The sequence below is a fragment of the Gossypium hirsutum genome, chromosome D09, assembly GCF_007990345.1.
Source record: "Gossypium hirsutum isolate 1008001.06 chromosome D09, Gossypium_hirsutum_v2.1, whole genome shotgun sequence".
Classification (NCBI taxonomy): Eukaryota; Viridiplantae; Streptophyta; class Magnoliopsida; order Malvales; family Malvaceae; genus Gossypium; species Gossypium hirsutum.
Genome location: NC_053445.1, coordinates 13,716,399 through 13,743,461, shown reverse-complemented (window position 1 = coordinate 13,743,461; position 27,063 = coordinate 13,716,399). Strand labels below are relative to the sequence as shown.

The following is a 27,063-nucleotide window of genomic DNA, read 5'->3' as shown; positions in this document are numbered from 1 at the left end:
TACCTATAAAACATATTGGGACAAACTCCATGATTGTAGACCGGCTTACTAAGGGACTACACCCAAAGTTGTTTTTTTACGAGCACATTGCTCATATGGGTGTATGTCATTCTAGGATATTCATTTTTAGTGGGAGTTTGTAGTTTTAAATATTTTTCTGTTATAGACACATTTTCAGTTATTTCAGTTTACAGATATTAAGTTTATTTTCTACAGAAATAAAGTTTATTTGGTTTATTCACACTTTGATTTTGGTAAAGTTTGATCTCAGTTTAAGGAGGACTAGACATTTATTTGTTCAAATTCATTAAAAATATGCATTTTAGTAATTTTATATTTTTTAATTTTAAAAAATAATGATATAAAAACTTAATTTTTTTTAAATCCAAGTATTTTTAGAAATTTTTTATAAGTTTTCAGTTTTTTTTTGTTAAGTTTTTATAATTTTTTCTTGAACTTTTATACTTTATTATTATTTTTCTAATGTTTTATAATTTTTATAATAAATTTATTTTTTTAAAAGTTTTTAAGTTTTTTTTAAATTGATTAACTCGTGACACTAAATTCAATAAAATATCTTATACATAAAAAAATTATATAATTTTATTAGTGTCAATTTTATCATCTAACTATTACGCTAGTTGCAACTTGAGATATAACTAAAAGTTAGATTAGTTAGATAGAACTTGCCTTATTTAAGTTGTTGTATTGTTTATTATGGACTTCTGTTTTACGGTCCTCAGCGATTAATTATGGACCAAATTATGAAGCTAAGACATGCTGAAATCAAATAAAGCAAGAATTGGAAGTATATTAATGTAATTTAAGTTTTATTGTTTAGAAGATTGAATCACGATGGGTGTTTAGTATTGAAGAGATTTCAATCATTATAGAGATAATTGGAAACTTTTATATGTGGCTATTGATGTGTAAAAAGTGATTGTAATTAATTTAAACCATTTTCGTAAATAATCGCTTAGTTCAATTGCAGCTTACCTATATTTGGACTTATATACGTAAAAAGTCAACAAATTTTTACATTTTTTAATGGTTTAAATATGTTAGAAGTCTCTATATTCTTACAAAATTTAAAATTCAGTCCTTATGCTTTAATTTTGACACAATGAATTCATGTACTTTTTCTAATCTAAAATTCTTGGTCCATCTATCCAATTTTGTCTGTTAGAGTGGTTTATGTGGTGATAATAAAAAATGCAAAATAACTTTTTTACCCTCAATGGTTGCATTTTTTTAATTTGGCCTTTACTCTTTAAAAGTACATAACAATATATTTAAAAAATAAAAAATTTTTATAAAGTTAAAACTTAATAAAAAAAATTTTTTTATAAGTTTACAAATAATTTGTGATTTTATTGACCAAGAACAACAAACAGTTTGAAAGAGATGAACAAATTCAAAGTGAAAGATCTAAAAAAAGAAAATCCAAAGTTTCACTGATTCAAGTTTTATCCACTTGAATCTTCGACTCTCCCACCAAATAATTCCCAAAATTTTCTTTTGTATTTTTTAGATTTACATTGTTGGAGGATATTTTTCTTATAGGTGTTGAATGGTAACATTTTTAATGAAAGTTTTGATTTATTTTTTCCTGCTAGAATTTGGAGATTATATGAAAAATCAAGAAGAAGAAGAGAAAAATTGGTTCAGTAGTAAAATAAAGAAAAAGATGACATTTGGGAGAGAAAGATGGTTAATAAATCAATCAAAATCACAACATTTACAAAAGAATTTAATAATTATAAAAATTTGTATTTTTCTAAGCATAATCTCAAATTGAATTACGAATGTAAATTTATGTTTGGGATTATAAAATATATAGTTTAGATTTACTTTTGAAAATTTGTTGTTTTTTCTTTCAAAGCAAACAAAGGACATTTGAGATTTTTTTTAGATTTATATTTTAGAGGTTTTTTTTATAATTTTTATAATTTTCCTTTTTATAAAAAGATATAATTTTTCAAAATTTTGCATTGAAAATCAATAAAACTTCTAATTTTTATCATTTTTATGTGCATTTAAAAGTAAGGACTAAATTAGAAAAAAAATGTGTTAAAGATTAAAATTTACTTTATCAATTTTATAATTTCCCATATGAATAATTTTAATGGCAAAATTGAATGGAGGAACTAAATTTTTAAAAAAATATATACACGAACTCAATACCTCAAAAGTAAAATATAGAGACTAAATTTTAAATTTTAAAAGAGTTAAAAACAAATTTAAACTTTTTATAATCTAAATTTTGAAACACAAACTTAAACTTAAAGAGTAAATTTTGGAACAATAATTTTGATCCTTTCTTTCTTCCCACTCGCCTCATAAAATGTTTGAATATGCTCTTTTATTATTCATGTTATTTTTTATATAATAATTAAAATTTATTTTTTACTTATTAAAATTCTAATTCATTAACAATATGTAAATTTTAATTTATTTATTTATTGAAATTGTGTTATTATCTTATATTGCATGGCATTTCAATATACTTTTTTTCTATGCATGTCATGTTAAATTGGAGCGGTGAAATTCATATTCAAAAGCACCATAAAATAAAATGACAAGCTTATGAGTTAATTTACCAGAAAAATAGGAAAGACGGGGGATCGTGCAACGCTTTTAAAGTAATAAAAAAGAAGAAGCAACTTTTATATATTTAAAGTAATTAAAAATTATATAATAATATTAAAATTCAAGAAAATTTTAAAAAATAAAAAATAAAGTTTTATTTAAAAATTTAAAAATATCTAAATTATTTTTAAAGATCAACTTTTTATATATTCTTTTTGAAATTACAAAAAGATATAGCATCACAAAAGATATACATCTAAAGTGAAATGAGATATATTGACATCGAGATTCATTTAATGTTGGACATTCATTTGTCCATGTCACTACTTTATTATCTGTTAGTACCAAAATTTAATTTTGTCAAGCAAGCACCAAAAAAGATATCAACTTGTTATCGTTCAGTACATGTTACAATTAGACCAAAATAAAATTTATATATTAATTAAATACAAATTACCAATTATGAAGGTTAAAATATTTGTTGACATCATTTTTTTGTAAAAACGGGGCCGACTTAGATTTTGAAAATGAAAACGAACATAGGAGTCGTCACCAATCTTTTTTGATGAGGTGTGATCGGGTCACCTTGAAAAATGGTTGTTTTTAATCAACGGTTTAGATTTATTAAAACAATGCTTTTGGTCTGCGAAATTCAAATAAACAAGTTCGGGAGTCGGTTACGCACGAGGAAGGGTTAGCACCCTCGATACGCCCAAAAATTGGTACCTTGTTGATTAATTAGTGTCTTAGTGTCGAAGATTGTAAACTTTTAAGAGTTTTTTTAAAAAATACGATCCTAAAAATTTTCGAACAATATGGGTTGGAATTTAGGATTCTCTTGTTCCAAAAAAAAAATCTCATCCAGTACATTAGGATACGACACTTTAAACTCTCGAAACCAAGATCACCTTATGGTTTCCAAAACCCATACTTTGAAACTTTAAGAGGGTATTTGGCTATTTGGCTAAACGAGAAATCGAAACCCAGCACATTAGGGCACGCTTTCTCGAATTTCTAAATGCAAAATATTGCCTTTATTATTTTGTAGAAAAAATTCTCATATCGAGAAAACAACGTGTCATATCCAATGCATTAGGACACAATGTATTGAATTTTCGATAATGAGCTTTTATGTTGTTTTTTTTTTATTAAAGAGCATTCTCGATTATTTAGATTCAACGAAGAAAATTGGAACCCAATACGTTAGGGCTCAATCCTCTCGAATCTAAATATGAAATTTAGCTTATTTGAAAGTCGAAACTTATGCGTCGAGATAAATTAATCTAATTTGAAATAGTATAAATGAAACACGAGGTTAATATGCGTACAAAACAATATTGAATGCGATAGCATAAAAATAATACAAGCAACAATAATAAGAATGAATAAAAAGGACAAATGATAATATGCAAAATAACAAATATAAGCAAATAAGATATTCTTTTAAAGTAATAATAAAAACACGAATAAATAAATAAATAAACAAGATGAACAAAATATAAAGTATGTATATATATGTATATTAAAATTGTGAAATATAAAATATATATAATTATACGTGAACTGTGGAATATACGAAAAATATGTATGCATATACATATTATAAAATATAAAAACTATATATGTAAAGAAGGATACATTTTACGATATAAAGAATATATATAGATATATATTTATGAAAGTAAAGAAGGATACATTTTACAATATAAAGAATATATATAGATATATATATTTATGAAAGTAACATATGTATGTAGATATATAGATACATGTATAAATTATAAAATATACAAAAATATAAGCGTGCATATGCACACACATATATAAATAAGTTATAAAAATTTGTACATGTCTATGTATATATATATTTATGAAAATAAAATATGTACGGATATATGAAAAATATATATATGTATGTGTCTATATAAATTATAAAAAAATATGTATATTATAAAATATATGCATGTATATAAATAAGTTATACAAATATGTACTTATAGGTGTATATATATGTTATAAAAGGCATGTATGATGTATTACAAAATGTAAAAATTATAAGAGTATGTGTGTATAAATCAAAGATATGCATATATATATATAATTAAATCTAAAATTTAAAAATGTATAAATGAGCAAATAATAATAATAGTAATAATAATAATAATAATAATAATAATGACGACGATGATAATAATAATAATAATAATGATGATGATGATGATGATGATGATGATAAATTTATTAATAAAAGAACCAAAATAACGAAAAAAGATCAAATTGTATTTTTAAAACAAAATTTGGGATCAAATTTGAAATAAATTAAAAAATAGGACCTAATTGGATGCGCAAATAACTGGGAGGGATCAAACAAGCAATATTTCCTGTTCCCCAAAACGCACAGTTCCATCAAGGACCAAAATGAAAACGCAACAAATTACGGGGTGCAATTGAAAAAAACAAAAATGCTTAATTGAAAAATCACTAAAAAGAGGAAGGGCTAAAAGTGCAATTAGTCCTTCCGCAGAAAAACACGCGGATCTGAGGGCATCTGGGTCGGATCTTGGGTCGGCCTCCTACACGGCGTCGTTTTGGCGCCTGGAGCTATGGCCCAAAACGGCGCCGTTTTATATGCCTTTATAAATCAATTTTTTAAAAAACTTCATTTTCTGCTTCATTCAAGGAAAAAAAACTCTTCCCCTCTCTTTTTTTTCTCTGAAGCATGCCCTAGCTCCGGCCATCGTTCGCCATACCGGCCGCCGGTCGTCGGCGGGGTGGTCGGCGAAACCAAAAAGTGCTTTTTTAAGCGCCTTTTCACAAGAGTTCCGTTTTAGGGCTAGAAATGTTGAGATCTCAGCAAATCGGACCGAAAGTGAGAAAAACCTTTGGGTTCTTTCTCTTCACCGCCACCAAAATAGGTAACCGTCCCTCCTCGTGTTTTTTTTTATTTTTATTAAAAAATATATGTAAAAAATCAATCAATAAATAAATAGAACGAAGAAAATGTAACAAATAGAACACCTTTCAAGAAATTTCTTTCTCTCTTTTTTTTTTATTTTCGGAATCCCCCCGCTTTTACAGATGTAAAGATCGGTCTTTTTAAAATCGATTCCCCCCTTTTGCATTTGTTTCATATGGCTTTTATAGCCGAAAATAATAATAAAAGATATTACTGTTGATTGCTGCTATATTATTGTTTGTATTGCTATTTTTTGCTCTGCTGTTGCTTTCTCTTTTGCAGGTGATTGGCGACAAAACCGCGTCCAACCTCGGGCAGTGGGCGTGCTGACACCGCACATGGGGCAGCGGCTTAAAGGGGGCATTAGGGTTTAGGTTTTCTTTTCTGAAAACTTTAGGTTGTAGGCTTAGGGTTTTCATGTGGGCCTTTTGGGCCATTGTATTTTTTGAGCTTGTTATTTTGTAATCTGGACTGTTCTATTTTGGGCCCAAGCAAAAATGGGCTATTACAGTTGCCCCTCTTTGCTCGTTGTCGTGTAACGAGAACAGGGTAAAGACTTTAAAAAGGACCAATTTTGCCCAGTCTCGCCAAATCTTGACTTGTTTTGGCGTTGTTTTTCTTTAGGTGGCCTCATTCCAATCGACTGCGTCTTGTTGCTTCGATCCACTCCACTACACTTCAAAGAGTTCTGACTTGTAGCTTCAATCCACTCTGTTGTAACTTCAGGGGGACGAGATTCATGGTTTCGATTTGCTCCACAACTGCTTAGGGAGATAAAATCTACAATCTTCAACCTACTCCACTGCTGCTCAGAGAGATAGGAATGGTGGCTTAAATCTGCTTCCTACTATCTCGGGAAGATAAGATTTGTCGTCTTCGATCTGCTCCACTACTGCTTAGGGAGATAAGATCTACAATCTTTAATCTACGCCACTGCTGCTCAGGAAGATAGGACTGGTGGCTTAAATCTGCTTCGCTGCCAATATAGGAAGACATGATCTGCTATCTTCAGTCTGCTCCGCTGCAAACTCAGGGAGGCGAGGCTAGTGTCTTCAATCTGCTTCGTTGCCAATACAGGAAGACATGATCTGCTATCTTCAGTATGCTCTGTTACAAACTCAGGGAGACGAGGCTGGTGTCTTCGATCTGCTTCGCTGCCAATACAAGAAGGCAAGATCTGCTATCTTCAGTCTGCTCCGCTGCAAACTCAAGGAGGCGAGGCTGGATATGATGACTTTTATCCATCCCACTGCAACTTTAGGGGTATGGGTAACTTCATTGATCTATTATCTGGGGAACATAACCTGTAGAATCCATTTCATGGACCTATTTATGCCTAGTGATTAAAATATTATGATCGGAATGAATCAAAATTTCTTAACCAGGTATGTATGCATGAATGCAAAATGTCATGAAAATGATAACTTAATGTTTGAGTTTGTTCATTAAGGCCTCATTACCTGTATGTCAAAATGTTATCTTGTTCGGCTGGTAATGCTCACATCTTACTTAATCGGATTGCCCCCACTGTAATCTTCAAGATTCAATCCACTGTAATCTTCAATATTCAATCCATTGTACCTTTGGGACATAAAATTCAAACCATCTTCCTCCCACTGAGTATAAGATTTGGCTCTTTCTCAACCCTCTCCCATTACAATTCAGGGATACAGGATCTGAATCTCTTTGGCCTTGCACCATTCCCGAGGTGTCGTACCAAATGTTTATGCACAATTGTAAAATTTTCTTCTCCTAGAAAACCTTTTCTTATCACTTCGGTGATCATTGCTTGTTTGTTTATTGAAGCTTTGTCACCAACACGACATATTTTCATTTTGTTCAATCAATGTTTGGACAACAAAATCTGAAAGGATAGTCTTAATTTAGACTTTTCCTTCTTAGACATTTCAACCTTTAAACTTTGTATGTTCTAAACAAAAGTCCTGTTTCAAGTTCCTGTATTATTTAGAAACTTCTAGAGTAATATGCAAAACTTCCCTTGTGAAAGTTTTATTAGCCCATTAATCATTATTCTAATGCAACACGCTTGTGAAAAAAACAAAACGATGGATAACATAGAATTGATTTGAGAGCATAGCTCGAAATGAATAAATTATCAAGGATAATAAGAATAAAGAGGAATTCATTGGGAACACGTATATTGAAAAAGAAAGAAGTATTCCAAGAACAACAAATTCAATAGTATGAAGATTAGGTGCCCCAGATATCGCAGCTTGAACTTCTCTATACAAACTTTCTGAAGACCTTTCTGAGTTTGACATGTGTTTAGGAGATCTACAATCTTCTGCCGATGCCCCAAGATGTCGCCTACCCTTTCCTATTGATTCAGGTATAAAAAGATCACCACATGCCCCAATCTGATCAATATTTGAGCTGTTCTGATCACCTTATATCCCATTCTGGTCAAATTTGAGTCGCCCTTTTCGGGTTTTCAACTCAAATCCCCTTTGGTCTCAAGGCGCGCTTTACGGGTTTTCACCTGTGTCTCTCCATTTTACTTTTCATTTCTTCATATTTTATTTTTTGACTTAAAGCGCCCTTTGTGGGTTTTCACCTTAGCTTCTTTTTTTGTTTTTTTTAGAACCTAAGGCGTCCGTTGCGGGTTTTCACCTTAGTCTTTTTTTTATAACTCAAAATACTATTTTGCGGGTTTTCACTTTGGTACCTTTCTCTTTCTTCAAGTGAAGTGTTTATTGACTGAGTCTGAGTTTACAGGATTTGGTAGGTTTTTACCATCCATCTCGCTCAAAATTAAAGCTCCTCCAGAGAAGGCCTTCTTTACAACACAAGGTTCTTCCTAATTTGGCATTCATTTTTCTTTAAAATCATTTTGTATAAGAAAGATCTTTTTCAACATTAGGTCCCCCTCATAAAATTCTCGAGGATGAACCTCTTTGTCGTAAGCTCGTATCATTTGACTATGACAAATAGCTCTTAACATTCCATAAACCAATGGGCCAGGTGTTGTCCCAGTAAAGGTCCTGGACGACGTTTGATGAGCATAGAGAGTAAATAATAACTTCTTTATACCAATCTTTACCGGTCTCGGTCATCTTTCCCACGATCCTTATTTTATTTTTCTTTTTTTGGCTGTCTATGGCGTCTGATCTTTGAACAGACTACAAACTTTTGACATTGTCCCTTTTTGGTATTCTTTATCGGCGCCTGATCTCTCTCTTTTTTTTGTAATTGGAATTTAGTGACTTCGAATTTGTAACATTGGTATATAAAGCAATTTCCACCCTCTTAGTGAATTAATCGAAGACCACAAAGATGAATCGATATTGGCTAAAAGCTTTTGATGAGATTGCCCCTATCACCTCTATGCCCCACATAGAGAAAGTCTATGGAAAAGTCATAACATGAAGAGATGAAGGAAGCACATAAATCTTGACTCCATAAATGATACTTGGTATAACTAATGCAATCCTCTTCCGTGGTGGACCAGCAGTACCTGAATCTTATGATTTGCTAGGCCATTGCAAAACCATTAGCATGTATTTTCTTAGCTTCAACAGCGTTCACACTTCTAAGTAGCTTAGGCATATCTTGATCATGTGAAATCATCTTTGAATTCTTAGAGTAACTTAATGATGTCTCGCTTTATCTCTGCGGTGATATAAGCTCTGATCTTTACCTCTTTCTCTTCTCCTAAGCTCACTGTCCACTGACTTTTGTAAGGTAGGATCTATTTTTTCATCTTGTTCTACCATTCTCAACAAGTCCGGAGATAGGCTACAATCTATGTCATCTTCAAGGTAATGAGATCCCTTTAAACACATGTCTCGCTCAAAAGGAAATTTTGAGTTTGTAGCAGCGTCACTCATGTCATTGATATCTAGGGACCCATTGTAGGTACAAAAGAATATACAAAGAATGTATGGATTTATGAATAATTATATGTACAATATAATTATGAATGAAAGAATGATGTGGAAGAAAATCCAAAAGAATGAAAGAATCAAACATAATTATTTTTAAAGAATGAAATAATACTAGCTCAAAATGATCATAATAATGTGTTTCATTAAAATGATAATGTTCAGACATGAGTCTATTTCACATAGACATTCTTACTGCCTCTAGGCCAAAAGCAACAAAAGTGTTTTGAGCATTACTCTAAATAAGCTTTAAATGCTACAAAGATTTCATCTACAATCCGATTTATTTAGAACACTCCCAAGTTTATAAGGGTGGATATCTAGCAAGGTTCCTTCTTCATTTGTTTCTTCGTATACAGTGTTGATGTGAACGTTTCTCAACATTTCTTTATTTATCGCATTCACCCCGATTATCAATGTAATTGGGCAGCAGATTTTCTGTATCGAACTTGACAATGCCCATACTGATTAGCCTTTCAACTTCCTTTTTAAAGGCAGTGCAATTTTCTATAGAATGTTCCGTAATTCCCGCATGATAGTCACATTGCACATTTGTGTCGTACCATTTGGGGTACGGAGGTTGTAAAGGCTTCAAGTATAAAGGGGAACAACATGTGCGTCAAATAAACTCTGATACAGCTCCTGGTATGACATTGGAATTGGTGCAAATTGAGACTTCTCAATGTTTTGCTTTGTGCCAGATTCTTGTTTCTAGGGGATCTAATGGCTAGAAGTAACCGTCCTTGGCTGGCTTGCGGTAACCGGCTTTGAATAACCCTCGTTATACCTACTCGCATCATTCACATCATTTTTCTTCTTCCTCAAGGCCTTCGAACTATTGATTTGGGGGCTCCACTCTCACCCTATCAGTTTGTAACAATCTCCAAATTGTTTTGAGAACTCCACTCTCACCTGTTTTGTTCCCGCTAGATCATCAAGGACAACGGGATTAGTTAGATTTCCCCTAAAGTTGGAACCTGAGCCTATAGCGAAATTCACCTGTCTCGAGGTATTAGTCTGGTATTGTGGTCGGATGTTAACAGTTACCCTTTGTGGATATGTATTCAGTTGTGCTTGGATCTTTGTTGGGGTAAAGCCTGAAAAATGAGCAGGGTCTTCATTATCATCTCCAAAGTGAACCGCTGGGCTTTTTCCTTTTTCTAACCCTTTATCCAATAACTGGGTTAACTAACTCATCAGATTTCTTTGGACTTCTAGCATCTGATCCTTCATATCTTGTTGAAATTTGGTCAATTGCTCTAGCATCTGTATTTGCATCTGCTCTAACCTCTCCAACCTTTGGTCCATTCCTTTAGTTTCTATTCGGGTACCGCAAGGGTGTTGGTTTTCCATATTAATTGAAATAATTTTAATCAATTAGGCTCTTTGGTGGACTTTAATGCTCATAATGTAATGTAATGCAAATGTATGAAATGAATGCAAAAAGAAAGAGAGGCATTGATTCTGAATTCAATTCCATTAGAACAACTTTTCGAGAGAATAAATTTCTTTACATAAATGAATTACATATGCGGCTTTGCCCTCATATTCTAGGTGAAGACATCGATCTTTTCTTCATATCCGGATGTTAGGATCAAATCTTGCGAATTTCCCAAAATCTATCTCTACTATCTCCTTTTTGTTTGATCCGAGCCACGACCCATTGCTCCCCTGCGATGCTTTTTAGTTTCGTGACAGCTCTCGAATAATCTTTGTCGGTTTGAATCCTCAGGCAGCGAAGCATAGTCGTATATTCCTCCACGAGCTTTTAGCCTTCTCTCGTTGTGTTTAATCAATCCATATTCGGGCAGTTGCATTATATTCCACTTTATCAAGGAATTTATTTTCCATGACAAGCTTTTCTATTTAGCAATCAAATTTGAATCAACACCTCTTTTCTATGATGAAAATGTAATGCAATCATAACCAAAACAAAATGAAACAGGTTAGTACAAAAGCAAGCAAGAAAGAAACAAATTGAGCACCTACTCGGGAGATCACTAGAGTTTGGTGTAATTATTCCTAAGGTGGGCAATTAGGGTTCACTATATGTAGTTTGGCTCTAAAGTAAGGGTACCCGAACCGGCAGATTCCTCGATCCTTACCCATTATAGGCTCATACGAACAAAGTTCAGTTTAGGGGAATACATTTCCCTATGGCTGCATGGAGATGAAAATCTCACAAAGACATAGGTACGGATGTATCTCGAAAGTGATCCGCTATCCTGCACGGAGGTGAAGACCTCACGAAGGAAATAGCTTCTCACTCCCACTAAAAAGGAAATAATTAAATAGTTATGTAATGCAATATGCAGAAACATATCAAAACGATTCAAACCAATAGAGTAATTACAAACTAAAGTAATAATCGTACCAAAACGGACGAAATACAACAAAATGATTGTAAATTTAAACCAAGTTTTCAGGTGACCTCTAGGTATTTGGTGTAGTTCTACCTAGGGTAGGCTCCTAAGGCTCATTATATGCGGTTCGGTTCTAAAGTAAGGGTACCTGAACCAGTAGATTCCTCGATCCTCACCCATTATAGGCTCATATGGATTGAGTTCAGTTAGGGGAATACATTTCCCTATGGTCATGCGGAGATGAAAATCTCACGAAGACACAGGTACAGATGTATCCCGAAAGCGATTCACTATCCCATGCGGAGGTGAAAACCTCACGAAGTCGTAGTTTCTCGCTCCCACCTAGAAGGGTATGACCGAGTGGTCATGCAATGCAATGCGCAGAAATATATCCAAACTTAAACTAACATAGCGATTATAAATCACAGTGACGAAAATTGTAATAAAGACGAATGAAAATGCAATAAAAATATCGTATATTTAAACCAAGTTTTCGATTTTTGACAAAATGACAAAAAGTAATCAACTCATGGCTTGACTCTCGTGTTTGTCCCCAGTGGAGTCGCCAAGCTGTTGACACCATTTTTTTGTAAAAACGGTGCCGACTTGGATTTTGAAAATGAAAACGAACATGGGAGTTGTCACCAATCTTTTTTGATGAGGTGTGATCGGGTCACCTTGAAAAACGGTTGTTTTTAATAAACGGTTTAGATTTATCAAAACAATGCTTTTGGTCTGTGAAATTCAGAGAAGCAAGTTCGGGAGTCGGTTTCGTAGGAGGAAGGGTTAGCACCCTCGATACGCCCAAAAATTGGTACCTCGTTGATTAATTAGTATCTTAGTGTCGAAGATTGAAAACTTTGAAGAGTTTTTTAAAAAATACGATCCTAAAAATTTTCGAACAATATGGGTTGGACTTTAGGATTCTCTTGTTCCAAAAAAAAAACCCATCCATCACATTAGGATGCGATACTTTAAACTCTCGAAACCAAGATCAGCTTATGATTTCCAAAACCCATACCTTGAAACTTTAAGAGGGTATTTGGCTATTTGGCTAAACGAGAAATCGAAACCCAGCACATTAGGGTACACTTTCTCGAATTTTCAAATGCAAAATATTGCCTTTATTATTTTGTAGAAAAAATCCTCATCTCGAGAAAATAACGTGTCATATCCAATGCATTAGGACACAACGTATTGAATTTTCGAAAATAAGCTTTTATGTTTTTTTATTAAAGAGCATTCTCGATTATTTAGATTCAACGAAGAAAATTGGAACCCAATACGTTAGGTCTCAATCGTCTCAAATCTAAATACGAAATTTAGCTTATTTGAAAGTCAAAACTTATGTGTCGAGATAAATTAATCTAATTTGAAATAGTAGAAATGAAACACGAGGTTAATATGCGTACAAAGCAGTATTGTATGCGATAGCATAAAAATAATACAAGCAACAATAATAAGAATGAATAAAAAGGGCAAATGATAATATGCAAAATAACAAGTAAATAAAATATTCTTTTAAAGTAATAACAAAAACACGAATAAATTAGTAAATAAACGAGATGAACAAAATATAAAGTATGTATATACATGTATATTAAAATTGTGAAATATAATATATATATAATTATACGTGAACTGTGGAATATACGAAAAATATGTATGCATATACATATTATAAAATATAAAAACTATATATGTAAAGAAGGATACATTTTACGATATAAAGAATATATATAGATATATATTTTGAAAGTAACATATGTATGTAGATATACAGATACATGTATAAATTATAAAATATACAGAAATATAAGCGTGCATATGCACACATATGTATAAATAAGTTAAAAAAATTTGTACATGTCTATGTATATATATATATGAAAATAAAATATGTACGGATATATGAAAAATATATATAAGTATGTGTCTATATAAATTATAAAAAAAAATATGTATATTATAAAATATATGCATGTATATAAATAAGTTATACAAATATGTACGTATAGGTGTATATATATATGTTATAAAAGGCATGTATGATGTATTATAAAATGTAAAAAGTATAAGAGTATGTCTGTATAAATCAAAGATATGCATATATATATATAATTAAATCTAAAATTTAAAAATGTATAAATGAGCAAATAATAATAATAGTAATAATAATAATAATTATGATGATGATAATAATAATAATAAATTTATTAATAAAAGAACCAAAATAACGAAAAAGGATCAAATTGTATTTTAAAAACAAAATTTGGGATCAAATCTGAAATAACTTAAAAATAGGACCTAATTGGATGCGTAAATAATTGGGAGGGATCAAACAAGCAATATTCCCTATTCCCCAAAACGCATAGTTCCATCAAGGACCAAAATGAAAATGTAACAAATTACGGGGTGCAATTGAAAACAACAAAAACGCTTAATTGAAAAATCACTAAAAAGAGGAAGGGCTAAAAGTACAATTAGTCCTTCCGCAGAAAAACATGCGGATCTGAGGGCATCTGGGTCGGATCTTGGGTCGGCCTCCTAAACGGCGTTGTTTTGGCGCCTGGAACTATGGCCCAAAATGGCACCGTTTTATATGCCTTTATAAATCAATTTTTTTTAAAACTTCATTTTCTGCTTCATTCAAGGAAAAAAAAACTCTTCCCCTCTCTTTTTTTCTCTGAAGCACGCCCTAGCTCCGGCCATCGTCTGCCATACCGGTCGCCGGTCGTCGGCGAAACCAAAAAGTGCTTTTTTAATTGCCTTTTCACGAGGAGTACCGTTTTGGGGCTAGAAATGTTGAGATATCGGCAAATCGGGCCGAAAGTGAGAAAACCCTTTGGGTTCTTTCTCTTCACCGCCACCAAAATAGGTAACCTCCCCTCTTCGTGTTTTTTATATTTTTGTTAAAAAATATATGTAAAACATCAATAAAAAAATAAATAGAACGAAGAAAATGTAGCAAATAGAACACCTTTCAAGAAATTTCTTTCTCTCCTTTTTTTTATTTTCAGAATCCCCCGCTTTTACAGATGTAAAGATCGGTCTTTTTAAAACCGATTCCCCCCTTTTACATTTATTTCATATGGCTTTTATAGCCAAAAATAATGATAAATGATGCTATTGTTGATTGCTGCTATATTACTGTTTGTATTGCTATTTTTTGCTCTGCTGTTGCTTACTCTTTTGCAGGTGATCAGCGACAAATCCGCGTCAAACCTCGGGCAGTGGGCGTGCTGACACCGCACATGAGGCAGCGACGCAAAGGGGGCATTAGGGTTTAGGTTTTCTTTTCTAAAAACTTTAGGTTGTGGGCTTAGGGTTTTCATGTGGGCCTTTTGGGACATTGTATTTTTTGAGCTTGTTATTTTGTAATCTGGACTGTTCTATTTTGGGCCCGGGCAAAAATGGGCTCTTATAATATTGATTCCTAGAATTCAAATCATTTAAGGCTGAAATTAAATGCCAAAAAAAAGCAAGAATATATTGCTATTAGATCATGCCATGTAAAATCTTAGAAAATGTGCTACAAAATCTTGAAAAATGTGCTATAACTTTCTACCTTTTTAAATATTTTTATAATATTCCATTTCATACACATACGTCTGTATATACATGCATCATATAAATTTGTATTTTCCGGTTGTTATAATAGACGTTGATAATGGTAATAGAATGATCGTAAAATAAGAAAAATAATAATATACAGATTTTATATAGAAACTCTTTCGAGAAAAAATCATGGGCAGAGGAGAAGAAATTTACTTATGTTGAAAAACGAATAATACAAGAGAAATTTTGACTACATTTATTTAAATGTTGAAAAATCATATTCTAATCAATGTCAAATAGAAGAAATGATCGCAAAATAAGAAAAATAATAATATGTAGATTTTATGTGGAAACTCTTTCGAGAAAAAATCACGGATAGAGAGGAGAAAAAATTCACTTATGTTGAAAAACGAGTAATATAAGAGAAATTTTGACTACATCTATTTAAATATTGAAAAATCATATTCTAATCAATGTCAAATAGGAGAAATGTAGTTCTATATGAATTCTACGGCCCTCAGCCTCTCGTCCCCACAAATCCCTTTATTTTGCCACTATATTTATTTTTTTAACAAATGACAGGATTTGAGTCATACAAACTTTAACACCAGTTTTTAAAGTTATTTTTTTTTACTTTTAATTAATTTTTCTTTGTTTCTATTATTCAAAATTGTTGAGTCTTCTCTTTCTCTCTCAGCCATAACCAATAATAACAAGGAATAAAAAAATGACCACCATGAACGGCATTGTTCATTTTGTGTCGTCGCATCTTTTCTTTTGACGAAGCTCTCACTTGCTTCGAACACAATTTTCAAGTATTTGAGTCTAAATTCATCCAAAGTTTTATCAGAAACTACTCTGAAATTCATTATTCTAACTCTAAAGTTTGAATTTGGATTTCAGACGGATCACTTTAAAAAGTTATTTTCGATGTTTTCATTATGCAAGTGTAAAATTACTTGTCAGTTAATTATAAGTTGTATGATAGAATGTTAATTTTGTATATTTTATGTGTTCAAATCAAATAATTTTTTAATTAATTTTTGCTAAATTGGTGATTTTATGTTTAAATTCTGTCAAAAACACAATTCGGATGCTTAAAATAAAAGAGCAAGTAGAAAAAGATTAAATTGGAGCACAAGCAATAAAAGAGGGGCCAGATCGGATACTTTGAGACATTTAAGGGCTGATCAGATTTTTGATTTTGTAAAAGTCATATTTAGAAAAAAAATCTAATATGAATTTGATTTCATATAATTTGTTGTTAGGTGAGTTAGGCTAATTTTAGTATATGATACGTATATAAATAGAGTGTGTGGTGGCCTTTGAGAAACACAATTGAATACACTGGAAATGGAATGAAATTATTTTTTTCCTTTCTATTCATGCATCAGTAGCATTCTGCCAATTTATTTCCTTTTCCTTGTTTCTTTACAAATTTGTTCAATTGCTTCCTAAGCCTCTTCCCATTTCACCTTCTACCATTTCCATTAAGTCCATTTACATATACCAACAAAGCATGATTAATTTCATGTTTCACTAAACTTCTACTTAGCTTTAGGTCGGTAATCTTTTCGATCAAGAATCGTGAGAAACTGAATCCGCATTAAAAATCTTTCATAACGGTATACACCATCTCTCCGGAATATGGGATACTACAAATTGATCCCTTAAAGTTAATTTAATTTCAACACAAAGTGCACATTGGGTTGGAGTCGTTTTAGCTTACAGTTGGGAAGTTGAGTCGGTCGTGTTGTATTCAGAATTTTACGAACAAATTGGCATATCCTGGCGGGGTCATACTAGTGGGATTTTCCTTAAGGGAGATAGTGATTGGATTTAAACGACCCACGCGATTGAGGTCACTGATCCAAGTTAGGTTCTTCAAAACGCAAGGCTGTCGAGGTCTTAAATTACGAACGCATGTATCATGGTTAGACAATCGGTAAGGGTTGGTTTACAGGTCATATCCTAATCAACTACAAAAGGAAAAATTCGCAGTTAGGATGTTCTTGGTCGCTATAACAAGCTTATGGTTTGGAAGAAAAAACCCATTTTCAAGGATCGATTCAGTATTGGAATTCAACTAGTCTAAGACTAAGACTTTATATTACTGCTTACTAAATTAGATCCATTATCTTATTTTATTTTCGATTAATATAATTATTTATTATTGTTATTTCACTTTATTTACTATCTAAACATTGTCTTCTCCCTTTATTTATTTATTTTTTCAGCAAGTTCGTCACGAGTCATGGGCACAACTATTACCACGACAATCATTCTGGTCACAAGAAAAGGCGAAATTGGATAACCATTCCTTGTGGATTCTACCTTACTACTCTATACTGCTATTTCGTATTCTTTTGTCGTAGGAATTTTTATTTGGTGATTTCGAATTCTATCAAATTTTGGTGCCGTTACTGGGGATTGGAAATTATTTTAATTTTCATTTGTTTTCCTTATGACCAGGTCAGAACCAGGGATTCTAGAATTTCAACTGGAAATAGAGAAGTTAACTCGAACACTGCGAAGAGAAGCTATTCAGTGTGGTAAACAAACACAACCCAAATTTGAAATATAATTTTATATCGAAGATATTTTCTCAATCAACTAACCAGACGAAATGGCAGATCAAACTATATGTCAACTCGTAGCAGCAGTAGATGGACAACAAACACTATGCATAACTTATCTTGTAGGAGGAACACTGTTCAACTTAAAATTGAGCTTAATTAATCTATTGCCTACCTTTCGCAGATAGCAAAATGAAAATCCACATACCCATCTTAAAGAATTTCACATGGTCTGCACAAGAACGAAACCTCAAGGAGTGACCGAAGATCAAATTAAACTTTATGCTTTTCCTTTCTCATTAATCGACTCTGCTAGATTTTATTTACCTCCAGGATCTATTAATACATGGTTTGACGTGTCTTGTTTATTTCTTGACAAGTTCTTTCTAGCAGCTCAGGCAGCCTAATTTAGGAGGGCTATTGTCAGAAGTGTACAAAAGGAGACTGAATCGCTCTATAACTACTGGGAGCGATACAAGAAGTTGTGTGCAATTTTCTGACAACATGACCTACCTAAACAATCCCTTCTTCAATATTTCTATGATGGGTTACTCCCTATGGAAATGAAGAAGATTGATGCTTCTAGTGGAAGGGAACTTGTCAACATGACTCCCCAAAGAGCAAGGGAACTAATCTCGATGATGGCAGCAAATTCTCAACAATATTCGACCAACTACAGAACCCACGAGAAGGGTTCATGAGCTAAGTACTGCATCCTTAGTAGGTAAAATTGATCAGCTCACTAATGCAGTTACAAATTTGATTGCGGAAAAAAAGAATCCAGCTCAGTTATGCGAAATTTGTGCCATGCCTGATCATTCGACAGATTCGTGTCCAAATCTTTTCAGGAGGGAAGGGAAATCCGTTCATTAAAGGTTTTACAAAGATTGCCCAACTGGTTTGTAACCTCTTAAGAAAGACAAAGAATTTGAGTTTGATCAATCATGCAAGTATGCATTTGACACACTCGAACACAAACTTATTTCGGCACCCATAGTACAACCACCCAATTGGAACTATCCTTTCAAGATCACGGTGATGTAAGTGACCACAGTGTAGGAGCGGTGCTTGGGCGATGAATTAAGAAGGAATCGCATGTTACCTCTTATGCATCTAAAACCTTGTATGCCGCCCAAAACAACTATTCGACCATTGAAAAAGAATTTTTAGCTATAGTTTTTGCGTTGCAAAAGTTTCGGTAATATTTATTAAAAACTAAAATTGTTGTTTTCTCTAACCACACAGCTCTTAAATATTTGATCAAGAAAAAAGAAGTGAAGCCAAGACTTATTAGATGGATTTTACTTTTGCAAGAATTTGATCTCGAGATTAAGGATAAGAAAGGACGCGAGAATTTGGTAGCTGACCATTTGAGCCTAATACTAAGGGTGTTCATTCGGTCAACCGACCTGAATTACCATTAACTAAATTAACCGACCCTTTTTAAATCCTTAATCGTTAAACGAACTGATTTTTTTTAAAAAAAAAGTAACTGAAAATTATATGATGTTTTTTTTAAACAAGTATAAAGCATATAAAAAATTAATTGAATTAACCGAATTACCTGAATTAACCGAATTACTCGAATTACCCAAATTATAGTATTAACTGAATTAAAGTATTGAATCACTATATAATTAAAAACAATACATAAGTCTTGAAAAAACAAATAATTAAAATGTAAGACTTTAATGTATCCATTTCTTGTCTCCAAAATATCTCTATTTGCATTATACCTACAAAAAATATGTGCAAAAAATGAGCATATAATAGAAATATATGCATTTAGAAAAATCAAATAATATAAACAAATGAATAGATTGTAACTTAACAAGAATAAGTTAGTAAGCATACCCTTCAACTCATGAAAGCTCATAAATTTAGGGTAGGTTTTGATGCATTCCAAGACAAGTCTAAACATTTAATAGATTGAATAAGTTAATGTAGGAGTGATATGATAAAAAAAATTGAAACTATTAAAATAAAATAAAAAATATACCATTTTCAATCTTGTCAAGCTCTTTGATTTGTTCTTTAATATTTTTGATGTCTTCTTGTAATAAAGATTTTTTAATCCAATCTTGAGTACAGACAAGAGCTTGTACAATTTTAGGAGTTAAAGAACTCCTATATTGATCAAGCACACACCCCCCGGTGCTAAATGCAGACTCTGAAGCAACTGTAGATACTGGTATAGCTAACACATCTCCGGCCATCTTTAAAAGACCGGGAAATCTAAGGCTATTTACTTTCCACCATAATAAAATATCAAAATCTTCAACAAAATCCTCATTAGCCTCATCTAGATATTTATCCAATCCAGATGTTTTATCCTCACCACCATTTTCCAACTCACGCTTTTTATACAAAGCTTGCATACGCCTTTTCATTTTCTGTTGTAGTTCACCTAGAGAAACATGAGCTGACACACTCGATTGGCTACAAGTACTATGAAGTGAAGGCTTATACTCATCAAACAATCCATACAAATCTTCCTTCAATTTTTGCATCATTTCACAAGCTTTTTCAAAATTAGACTTTTCACTAAGTGCAAATGCAAGATACTTTAATTTTTGTCTAGGATCTAAAACACAAGCAACAAACATAAGCAAATTCTTCTTATTAATATCACCCTAATACTTTTCATAGTTGTCTTTCATTTTGATGGCCATAACACTGAAATCAACATTAATATTTGACTGAGTATCTCGTAAAAGAATATCAATTTCAGAAATCTCGTCGAAAAACTTATTAGACATAACATATGAAGTGCCAGATATATGCAAAGTGACTTCATAAAAGTGTTCCAAGAAATCCCTCAAGTTTCTAACACTAGCCCGATCATCCATACTAGGCCAACCCTCTTCCCTTTCAAGTTCAACCCTAAAGTTTGTATCGTGCTCCTCAAATCTCTCAAAAGCTCTTTCAAAGTTCTGAACAGTGTCTAACATTAAGTAGGTCGAGTCCCACCTTGTACAAACATCAAGACACAACATCTTCTTGCACTCTATCTTTTCCACCACAACACACTCCTTAAAATTCTGTAATCTAGCTAGAGTTTGTCTCACATATCTAACAGCCCCTATAACACGTTTAATATATTTATTAATTTCCTTTAAGCCTTCGAGAAAAATCAAATTCACAATGTGTGTCATGCATCTCATATGAAGATATTTACCATTTTGAGCTAAAGCCCCTCGAGGGTTAAATTTTTTTCTCAAATAACCAATAGCAACATCATTTGAACTTGCATTATCAACAATAACAGTAAACAACTTATCAATCCCCCTATTCAACAAGCATTTCTCAATCACCATCCCAATGGACTCACCTTTATGACTAGAAATTGGACAAAAGTTTAAAATCTTTTTATTCAATTTTCAATCGTTATCAATAAAGTGAGCTAACTCTTTGCAAAGAAGCCCATTTGGCAGTAGTTAAGCAAACTCTAAAACAAGAACTTTTTAAAAGTTGTTTTATCTTGACCCTTTCATCTAAATACAATTGATAAACATCCATAGTCATAGTAGTTCGTGAAAGAATATGAAACCTAGGACATGCCACAAACACAAATTTCCTAAAACCTTCACTTTCAACAAACTTGAAAGGTAAGTCATCAATCACAATCATTTGTGCTAATTCTTTCCTACATGCTTCTTGATCAAATATCCAAGTTGAAAGATGTCCTTCCCCCCCTTTAACTCCCTTTCTAGGTAAAACTAGTTGTCCTTGGCTAGTGTCAACAACATTACTAGAATTTTTCTTACATGAACCGATATGATATTTAATGAACCCGTACCATTTTTTTCATATCACAATAAACTTTATTTTCACAATAATTACATTTAGCCTTACTTGTAGCCTCACTATTAATAATCTTAGTAGAGTGAGACCAAACTTCTGACCTTTGAGGAGTGGCTTTTCTTTTCCCAGTAGTCCCCTTCATTTGGCTTAAAGCTTCACCTACTAAAGTAGAAGGTGTAACACTACCCTCAATAGATGTTGGTTCGATGGACATTCTGCAAGAATTACATAATAGAATTCAAACTTTTTTAAAAAAATCAAATATGTGAACTGAATCACTTACAAAACTCATCTATAAAATTCCAAAGCTAATATCAGAGGTTATTTCCTGACAAAAGACTGATAATATGCTTAAATAGTAAATTATAAATTCCAGTCATATTACAAAAACATAAATCCCTAAAAAGTTGGTTGAATCCAACAGAATAAGAAAATATTGTTGGATGAATAGGTTAATACAAGGATTACTGTAAGATAAAACCATGAACCAAAATTCACGTAACAAATAGAATATGGCTAATTCATCTATTCTATAAAATGCTAAACCTTAAACCCTAAAATCCCAAACAGAATCATATTAACACTTCCACAATAATAAGATTTCAAGATCAGTATTTTAAATATAGTAATTAATGTTAATAATTCATAGGTATTATCTTTTTAGATACCATTGAAGAATTGACACTTTAAAGGTTTTGTCTTTTTACTCTAAAGAGAGCCTAAATATGTATCTTGAAGCTGCTAAAGAGATAATGAAACCAAAATCTCTAAAATATAGAAATCCTTTAAGCAAACAGGATAACATATATAGTCTACCACATTATAATATTTCCTTTTCTCTTATTAAACAAAAAAAATGTTGATTTGGAAAGCACACAAGCAATGAGAATGGAGGGATTAGGATTACTTTTGAAATATTTGTTCCAGTAATCCTTATGAAATGGTGTCGTTTAATGGCCTTGCTTTGAGGATTCCAATTAGGGTATATTGGAGAATAACGTGAAAAAGGAGTAAACTCTAAAAAATATTTAGAGCTTTACAAGTTACATAAGAGAGTGTTAAGAGTAGGAATTAGAATGATGAAGGTGACCTGGTGGATGTCGGATGGTGTGACTGGTAGACACCAGACGATTCACGAACACAGAGGTAATTGGCACTGAATATTTTGGGAGCTTTCAAATTTGGGATTTTGAAAGGGTTACGGTATTAAGGATTTTGAATAAGGTGAATTCTGAATCATGAATTCTACTTTTTACTTTTACTTTTAGTTTTAGAATTTTTATTTTTATTTCTTAATTTCTTATATTATTTCTAGTTTTTAGGATTGGGTTGGTTGGGTTGAGTTTATATGTATATTGGATTCATTAAGTTTATATTGGGGTGGGTCGGTGGCTGTTAGGGCCTAGGTCTGGATGAGTAGTGGGCTAATATTTATATATGATAATATTATTTATTAAGTTCGGTTAATCAATCGATTTTGAACCGAATTAACCATTAACCGAACTTTCAAAAAATTGTTAACCGACCCTCGATTGAATTTCTTGGTTAACCAACCGAATTCGGTAACTTGGTTGGTTAACCGAAAAAATTCGGTCTTACCTGAAATTTGCACTCCCCTAGTGAATACCCCTATAAAATGACGTCACTCTTTTTAAAGAAAATTTCCCAGATGAAAGTCTATTTTCTGCACAAACAATTTTTTCTTGGTATGCAGACATGGTAAACTACATTGCTACAGGTATCATTTCATCTAATTTATCACAACCTGAAAAGGATAAGATTAAACGAGAATTGCAATATTATATTTGGGATGACCGCTCCCTTTAGAAATATTGTTCAGATCAGGTAATTGGACGATGCATTGCAGAAGCTGAGGTAAAACCAATTTTAGCTTCTTGTCATTCTTACGCATGCGGTGCACATTTTGACCCTAAATAAACTAGACATAAGATACTTCAATGTGGATTGTTTTGGCCACATATTTTTCGTGATGCATATCTATTTTGTAAAACTTGCGAAAGATGTCAAAAGGTAGGAAATTTGAGCCAAAAGAATGAAATATATCTAACGCCTATACATGTATGTGAAATTTTTGATGTATGGGGCATCAATTTTATGGGGCCTTTTGTCTCATCATTTGGTAACATTTATATTTTGCTTGTTGTTGACTATGTGTCTAAATGGGTGGAAGTTAGAACCACCCATCATGATGATGCCAAAAATGTAGCAGGATTTCTAAAAAATTCCATTTTTTCCAGAGTTGGCACACCAAAAGCGTTGATCAGTGATTGGGGAACACATTTCTACAATAAGGTAATTGACACACTTTTGAAAAAATATGGGGTAGTACAATGAATTGCTACGGCTTATCACCCTCAATCAAATGGTCAAGCAGACGTGTCAAATCGAGAAATCAAATTTATTTTGGAAAAGACCATTAGGCTAGACAAGAAAGATTGGAGTTTGCAACTAAATGATGCACTATAGGCGTACAACATAGCTTATAAGGGACCCATAGATATGTCTCCTTACCAACTTATATTTGGTAAACCATGTCATCTTCCTGTAGAATTAGAACACAAGGAGTTTTGGGCTTTTAGGCAATGCAACATGGAGCTAGACATTGTAGGCAAGTTTCAAAAATTACATATTTAGGAGCTTGAGGAAATTCGACAAGAAGCATATGAAAATGCCCAAATTTATAAAGACAAAATCAAGGCATTTAATGATCAAAATATAACTCGTAAAAAATTTTTGATTGGGTAGAAAGTACTACTTTATAACTTTACACTAAAAAATTTTGTACATAAACTTCGAACCAAATGGTTAGGACCTTTTGTTATTACTCACATATTTCTACATGGTGCAGTTGAAATCAAAAGTGAAGAATTCGAGAAACTATTCAAAGTCAATGGATAGCGTTTGAAGCCTTTCTATGAAAATTTTCAAGTGCACATGGTCGAGGAGTTAATACTTGAAGAGTTAATTAAATAAACTTTCAAATCATCGAGCTAATGACGTTAAAAAAAAGCACTTTTTGGGAGGCAATCATATTTATTTACTTCAATTTATTTAACTTTGAATTTCAGTTTAATTTAGGTTGAAAATAAAATAAAAATAATTATTATTTAATCTATTTCATGTTATTTTCTAGGAACGTTGGTGGAAGTTGTCAATTTTTCGAAGATCGGATACCGATCGTATCGTAGGCTCGCCGTGCTCATTGCTGCCATTTTTTCCTTCACAAAACCAAACCCAAAAATTGAAACTAGCCCAAGAGGAAAAAAGAAGAAGCTAAAATGAGCCCAAACAGCAAAAAATAAAAACCCAAAACCAAACTAACTCCCTAAACTCAAAAGAAAAAAAAAAGAGAAAGGGCCAAACAGCCAAATGTGGCCTAAGAAAGGAAAAAAGAAGAAAGAAAGAGAAAACCCAAACTCAAAAAGGAAAAGAAAGCAAACCCCAAACCCATAACACCCCCTTTTTCACCCTTCTTTATTCTTCTTATTCTCAACAAAAACCCTAACTCCATTAACGCCATCACACAACTACTACCATCGCTGAACACCACCGTAGCACCGATCAGTCACCGATTCATTTCTTTTTCTTCGCACCACTATGCCAAGCCAACACCAAGTGACACTGATTCATAAGTACTGTCACTTGTTTCCTTTCCCCCTCGCCACCGTTGATCTTGAACCCCACAGAGCCGTAACAGTCTTCCGGTTTCCCTCATCACCAACCGGCTCCCTTTTTCTTGCCCTAATGCCACCGTTCACATCTCCTATGTTTTCTTTTTTACGCCACCATAACCACTGCACCTCTGAAAGACCAAACCCCCACCCTTTCTTTCATAAACAACACCACCTTTAAACCCCCCACTACAACCTTTCTAACACTGACACCCCACATTGCCACTACCCAAAAGCCCTAAGTCATCGCCATCGTTGATCGTCGCCACCCGTTGCTGTGAGCAAACTGTAAGGACGCTGCCATTCTTTCCTCCAAACCAAATATCAACCATGGTTCGCACTAGGAACCAAGAGTCCGATGGATTCTCGATTTCTCTTAATCATAATTGAAATCGATTTTCGGGACCTCCAATAGTCAGTTTAACAATGAAGGCTCAAAACCATCTCTTCCCCTACAAGGCAAACTGTCGCTCCTATTAGGAATCGTCACCGATGAAGCCCAACTTCGATTTATATAGAACACTCTCATAGCAGTCCAGCTACTTCTGAAAGGTCGATTCCAAACTTACAACCTATTTTACTTTTACTAGCGTACTATGTACATTCGAATAGAAACGAGCATGTTCCTAAGCATCAAACGAGCATGGCGAATGTCCTTCGAATAGAAACGAGCATGTTCATAAGCATCAAACACGGTCGTCCACCACTCGAACACATAGACCGTCACTTGATAAATTAGTAACATGTCAACATAGCATTACTAAAGTTGCTAAAAATTCAAGCCTACCACCTGGCTCACTAGAAGAAAATTTTCGACCACCTAGAGATGGTCAATGTAATAGGCGAGGCGATACCTACACTATACTGACAGAAGTATGACTTCGAGGGTCCCTGAACTTTACAACCTTAGAGCATCACGTAAGATACGATGACATTTGACAACAGCCACTCCCAATTTGTAAGAAAATTTCTCTTTACACTCTTGATATGCTTAATATATTTGATGCAATATTGAACTATTTCGGTGCTATTGGTTGGAATTTGTTTGCAAATATTTCATGTGTTGCATATTTTGAACTAGTTTATGAGTTCTATGCATCATTTAGCTTCAATATTAATTCATTTCAAACTTTTGAAACTCAGATGTTGTCTGTTTTCGATTACTTGGTAAGGATTTTAGGATGCCAATTTCAGATTTTAACATCGCCATGGGTTTCGCTGACACTGACGATGTTTAAACTAATTTATACCATACTACTTTATTGGATATACCAAGTAATTTTGATGTTAATTTTTCTTATTCTGCTTTAACTTAATTTAGGAATCATCTTTATAATCTTAAGACCTCTAAGGACTTGTTAGTGCCTGAACCAGCTTTAAGATATATTCATCGATTTTTAGCTTTTAACTCTTCAGGCTGAAATGATTCATCATCTATTTTAACCAAGACATTATTATTTTTCCTATAGTGTATGTATTCTAGATATAAGTTTAATTTAGGATATTAGTTTGCACGAAATTTTCATGTTGTTTTACACTCTAATCGACCACTCATACTTGGGCGATATATAGTACAAATTTAAGCTCACAACTTTTTCCCTCTAAGTTCGATTTTTCCTCCTT

General features: G+C 32.8%; 1 protein-coding gene across 1 annotated transcript; it reads right to left on the bottom strand.

Moving 5' to 3' along the window:
• Positions 1 to 19,674: 19,674 nt before the first annotated feature.
• On the bottom strand, positions 19,675 to 25,772 carry LOC121220742 (zinc finger BED domain-containing protein RICESLEEPER 2-like). Its single transcript, XM_041100177.1, has 7 exons — positions 25,670 to 25,772; positions 25,412 to 25,571; positions 21,850 to 21,963; positions 21,123 to 21,283; positions 20,622 to 21,026; positions 20,038 to 20,528; positions 19,675 to 19,680 (listed from the first exon to the last, which is right to left on the bottom strand). Exons 1-7 carry the CDS (start codon positions 25,770 to 25,772, stop codon positions 19,675 to 19,677), a joined length of 1,440 nt encoding a protein of 479 aa, XP_040956111.1.
• Between the last annotated feature and the right edge of the window lie 1,291 nt (positions 25,773 to 27,063).

Excerpts from the sequence above, each read along its gene's own strand:
- LOC121220742 (XM_041100177.1), bottom strand. The coding sequence starts at position 25,772 with ATGGTTGATATTTGGTTTGGAGGAAAGAATGGCAGCGTCCTTACAGTT. Across the intron at positions 25,572-25,669 it reads CGATGACTTAGGGCTTTTGG|AGGTGCAGTGGTTATGGTGG; the intron begins GTAGTGGCAATG and ends TTGGTCTTTCAG. Across the intron at positions 21,027-21,122 it reads AGGGGCTTTAGCTCAAAATG|GGGCTGTTAGATATGTGAGA; the intron begins GTAAATATCTTC and ends AACGTGTTATAG.